At 35.9% G+C, this 5,547-nt stretch overlaps 1 protein-coding gene across 1 annotated transcript; it reads left to right on the top strand.

Annotated features, from left to right (window-relative positions):
* The first annotated feature begins 985 nt into the window (after positions 1–985).
* LOC107895155 (probable amino acid permease 7) lies at positions 986–4,949 on the top strand. Its single transcript, XM_016820401.2, has 7 exons — positions 986–1,221; positions 1,335–1,571; positions 2,684–2,777; positions 3,112–3,326; positions 3,426–3,559; positions 3,789–4,016; positions 4,283–4,949. The coding sequence occupies exons 1-7, from the start codon at positions 1,149–1,151 to the stop codon at positions 4,682–4,684; spliced, it is 1,383 nt and encodes a 460-aa protein (XP_016675890.1). The 5' UTR covers positions 986–1,148; the 3' UTR covers positions 4,685–4,949.
* Positions 4,950–5,547: the final 598 nt, after the last annotated feature.

Below are 5,547 nucleotides of genomic sequence, written 5' to 3'. Positions count from 1 at the left end.
ACTATGGGAGCTGGCCATGCCCGAAGTTGTTACCTTAACCGCAAGGAGGGGGATGTTGAAGGCATGGCTAGTGACTGGACTGAAGTCGTAACAAGGTAGCCATACTGGAAGGTATGACTAGACCACTTCCTTTTCAGGGATAGCTAATGCTTGTTGCGTATTTTGGTTTGACAATGCTTCACACCCAAAAAGAAGCGAGCTACGTTTGAATTAAACTTGGAGATGGAAGCTTTCTTTCGTTTCTCGATGGTGAAGTAAGACCAAGCCCATGAGCTTATTATCCTAGGTCGGAACAAGTTGATAGGATCTCCTTTTATGCCTTCGGGTCCCTCCTATGTGGTGACATGGGGGCATAAAAAGGAAAGAGAGGGATCGAGTTTCTCTCACTTTGGTCATAGTGGGCCCATAGCGAGTCCCCAGCGGGAGGCTCGCACGACGGGCTATTACCTCAGCGGTAGAGCATGCCCTTGATAATTGCGTTGTTGTGCCTGGGCTGTGAGGGCTCTCAGCCATATGGATGGTTCAATGTGCTCATCAACGCCTGACCCTGAGATATGGATCACCCAAGGCACATTAGCATGGCATACTTCTCCTGTTTGAACAGGGGTTTGGAACCAAACTTCTCCTTAGGAGGATAGATGAGACGATTTAGGTGAGATTTTCTTATTTCAATGAGCGTGCGTGCTAAGTATTACTTTTCAATGCGAGTGTTCCATGTCTTATTACGAGAAATTATTTTACGAAGTTTTCTACCATAAATTTTTTAATTAATTAATGATATTTTAATAATTTTTTATGTTAATAATATATAATTTTTTGTAATTTTTTACCCTCAAATTGAAAATTTAAATCCCAAATCTTGAACTACGAGTTCAGGATTCCAAATTTAAATTTTAAAGGTTTCAAGTTTATAATTTAAAATTCAATATTCAAAATTTGGTGACTGATTTTACTACATAAGCAAATAGTAGTAATTAAAAGAAAAGAAGATTCAGTAAAATTCCAGTAGTTTGATCATGCAACACGAAAGTACTACACATCGTTTTTCCCATTTAATTTTAATTCAAATTCAAAGTTGCTTCTTTGTACGCAATCTTCTTCTATAAATTTAAACCAAAATTATACTTAAATGCTAAACTAAAAAGGCCATGGAAGAAGCTCATTCTAGTAATCAAACCCCATTGTTGAACAAGAAGCATCATAATCATCTCCATAGAACCGGTAACTGTGTTCCCTTTGTTTCAGTTTTAATGATTTTATCTCCAAATACATCCTGATTTTGTGTTTCAATTGAAATTTAATCATTTGGATTTTTTATTGATGGTTGGATGAAGGGAATGTATGGACGGCGGTGGCGCATATAATAACGGGGGTCATAGGCGCCGGGGTGCTATCTCTGGCGTGGAGCATGGCTCAGTTGGGGTGGATTGCCGGACCTTTGGCTATGGTGCTCTTCGCGTCCGTAACTTTGATTTCCACGTATCTTCTCTGCAACTGTTATAAAACGCCTGATCCTGAAGTTGGACCCGTCAGAAATCAATCCTACATCGATGCTGTTAACATGAATTTAGGTGAGATTTTTAAAACAGTTTATCATCTTTTTTTATCGACTCCATCTTTGAAACTTCATCAGAACATATTCTTAATCATTATATCGTCGGTAGATTTCAGAGTTTCTATTGGAGGAACTCTGAAAAAAAAAAACGTATGCTAGAGTTTTGAAGGTAGTTGAGAAAAGATAGGTCGATGTGGAATGGTAGATTCAATCACTGAACCTACAAAGAAAAGACGGTAGACTTTTCATCTTCATAGTTCTGCAGCCCTGCAACAATTTTCTTTCGCTAATATCTTTGTTCATTTCAATGTTCAATTTTCTGCTTTTTTTTCTTTACTTGAGTTCATCATGTGACCCGATGAGTGATTGACTCATATGCTTTAATAACCATACATACTTAATTGAGACACAAAGAAAGTATATGGACCAAATTGAACATTAAAATTAAAATCTGAGAAAAAAAAATTTTAATATCAAATTAAAAAAACTCGATTATCAAAATAAACTAAAACATTAGATACTAAATTAATTATTAAAACCATTTTCTTTAATCACTATTAAAGTCAAATCCATCCATGTAGGAAGCCCACAAAGGAATTAGATTTTGTCATGCCTTGCTAAGTTAGACAAACTCGGCTTCGAGTGAGGGGAAATTCATTGATTGAGGTCGTGATGATAATCATGAATATTTCATCCTAATGATGATGATTATGTATGGGCCCTTTGACCATTGAATTTCTGGATTGATCATATAATGCATAGGTGTCCACCACTTATATCACTAAATTTCATATTTTCACGCAAGTCTTTTCCTGAGTTTCCACTTGTATGCATCAGGGATTCATGAATCTCCAAGAATTTCTAAACTATTTCAACTTTAAAATCAGATCTAATCAGCCTACATAAAAAGCCAACAGTTGGCATATTCTCTTGGATAAAAGGAGATTGAAAACCAAGTAATTCTCAATCTAAATCATGCACCAGAGCCATGAGGCCAATCTTTATATTGAAAGCAAATGCCTACTAAAACCACACTTCACCGTTTGTTCACCAGCTGTTAATTACTACAATATATGTTTATACATGCCTGTTAGTCATCAATTTTGATTGCTTATCATGGACTTTCAGGGAAAACCAATGCAAGGGTTTGCGGCCTTTTTGTTCAAGTAGGCTTGTATGGTATGGGAATAGCATATACAATCACATCTGCTATTAGCCTGAGGTGTGTTGTTAAGGTTCCTTTTACTCCAACTGCTTGATCCTAATTTACTATGGCTAGTTCACCCAAAAGATGCTGCCGTTGCTGCTTATGTTACTCCGACTCTTCATTTTCTTGAAGTATCTATGTTCGACCCCCATATCCGATGCATGTATAGACATGAGTATGAGTATGACCCTTCAAGGACCTTCCAAATATATGAAAAAACTTGAAAAGAATTGAACATACCTGTGGCAGACCAACACTCACACCCCCGTCCGAGTAACATAGGTTATTGATTTTCCTCTTTCAGAGGTATAGTTTTGGTTGCCAATGCCTATTCTACTTGTGAATGCAGAGCAATTCAAAAATCCAACTGTTACCACAATGAAGGGCATAATGCTGAATGTTATTTTGGAGATGCTCAGTATATGCTAGCTTTTGGAGTTGTTCAATTAATACTGTCTCAGATAAATAATTTTCACAACATACAATGGCTATCGGTGGTTGCTGCAATCATGTCCTTTGCTTATTCTATCATTGGTCTTGGACTTGGCATTGCTAAAGTCGTAGGTAAAATGATGAACCTATAGATTTTTATAGATTTCTCATTGTAGAATATCTGAAAGAACTTGACAATATTTTACTGATGTTTCTGGTCTAAAATTGCAGGAAATGGTTATATTAAGGGTTCCATTCGAGGAATCTCAACTTCTACTACCGGTGAGAAAGTTTGGCTGGTTTCTCAAGCACTTGGAGACATATCATTCGCCTATCCCTACTCCCTAATTCTTATTGAGATACAGGTTTGACACCATTAAAGATGAGTTCATATTGTTATTTCTTCATTCTTCTTAAAATATCCTTGTCAAACATATATCTGAAAATGAGTATGGGATAATATGAAAAAACTTAGAAAAAATTCATCATGCCCGTGTTTGACATTCTCACATGAGTCTCAGTAACATAGTTGATGACAGTTGAAGTGTTGGTGATATGCTGAAATAATGGTGATTACAATTTTAAAATTTGAAGGATACTTTAAAGTCACCTCCTTCTGAGAAGGACACAATGAAGACAGCTTCAATAATATCAATTTCTGCCACAACCTTTTTCTATCTCTGTTGTGGAGCACTTGGATATGCAGCCTTTGGAGATAAGACACCAGGGAATCTCTTGACTGGTTTTGGATTTTACGAACCATATTGGCTCATCGACTTTGCTAATATGTGCATTGTTCTTCACCTAGTTGGAGGATATCAGGTACTAATAACATTATGTTTGATTAACATTTTCTGGTTCAGCTACATGTTATTGTTCTTAGGAACTTTTCAGCTGTTAAAATGATAATCATATGGTTTCAGGCCTTTGCTACTTCGAAGTACTCGTATCCAACATATATCATGGCATATATATGAGAATATAGCCCTTTAAGAATCATTCAAATTCATAGACATGTATCCAACTCTCACACTAGAGTTTGAATAATGTTGGTGTTAACCTTTGTGTTAATGCCTTGTATTTGGCAGGTTTACAGCCAGCCACTATTTGCAAACGTTGAGAAATGGGTCTCAGTGAAATTTCCGGACAGTGGAATCATACACAAGGATTTCAAGTTGAAACTCCCACTTTTGCCAGCTTTTAAATTAAACGTTCTTAGGTTATGCTTCCGCACCATTTTCGTAGCTTCGACAACAACAATTGCCATGTTATTCCCATATTTCAACCAAGTTTTGGGAGTATTAGGAGGCATCTACTTCTGGCCCCTATCAATATACTTTCCAGTGCAGATGTACTTCAAGCAGAGAAACGTTGAAGCCTGGTCACTAAAGTGGGTCATGCTCCAAAGTTTCAGCATTGTGTGCCTTCCACTGACATTGTTCGCCCTGGTCGGGTCGATTGAAGGGCTCATAACCGCAAGATTAAAATAAAGCAACTCCATTGATTCTAGACAATCATGGGGAAGAGAAAGAAACATTAGGATTGTACTTGTATAGAAATTTATACAGTTGGATTTACATTTAGTTGGAAATTACAATAAGCCTTTGTACTTTTTCGGGAGATTAGGAAACCTGGTATTGAGATTGTAGTGTTGGAATCAAATAATCATCTCCTTGAGAGAATTCAATGGTGTGTGTGCTTGAGCATTTGGAATGTGGGTAATTTTTGAATGATATCAGCGAGGTTTGTGTGTAATCGTAGATTTTATAATTCATGTATTTATGTATTCGAGTCATGTTCCTATATTTATGTATCATTAAACCTTCTCCTAGTGACTAAGCCTATTTGATCCTTGCTGAATTTCCTCCAAGTTCTTATCTTCTTACTGTTTCAAATTAGAAACTTTGGGCTTTTTTGAATCAAATGGGTTGGGAGCCCAAAGAAAATAAGGAAAATGAATACATTTTTTTAGCAAGTATTCATTTCATTTTCTACATATTATCTAAATAGCAAAAATCATCTTCTTATAGGTTCACTATCTATTGTCTCTCTCCGATTCTTAAATTAGAAGATAATACATTTTAACACATTCGAACTATGACAACAATATTAATATCAATTGAGCTAAAACTTAATCGGTACTCTCAATTTTTTACATGTATTAAACTATATAAAAAGAAAAGAGTTAGAATATATACATTGTGGAGTGGCTTCATACTATTTTCCCGCAATTTATGAAAAAATCAGTCGAGTTTAAGGTATTGATAAAGTCAAACCGACAAATACATGGTTTCATAATTGGTAGATTATTTAATGAAGATTGATATTTTTGGATGCTAATATGGAATATAAA

This window comes from Gossypium hirsutum, chromosome A13, assembly GCF_007990345.1.
Source record: "Gossypium hirsutum isolate 1008001.06 chromosome A13, Gossypium_hirsutum_v2.1, whole genome shotgun sequence".
Lineage (NCBI taxonomy): Eukaryota > Viridiplantae > Streptophyta > Magnoliopsida > Malvales > Malvaceae > Gossypium > Gossypium hirsutum.
Note: the sequence above shows the minus strand (reverse complement) of the source record. Positions and strands in the feature narration are given on the sequence as shown.

Coding starts and splice junctions, on each gene's coding strand:
- LOC107895155 (XM_016820401.2), top strand. CDS start 1,149: ATGGAAGAAGCTCATTCTAGTAATCAAACCCCATTGTTGAACAAGAAG. Junction 2,778..3,111: donor ACATCTGCTATTAGCCTGAG/GTGTGTTGTTAA, acceptor TTGTGAATGCAG/AGCAATTCAAAAATCCAACT. Junction 4,017..4,282: donor ACCTAGTTGGAGGATATCAG/GTACTAATAACA, acceptor TGTATTTGGCAG/GTTTACAGCCAGCCACTATT.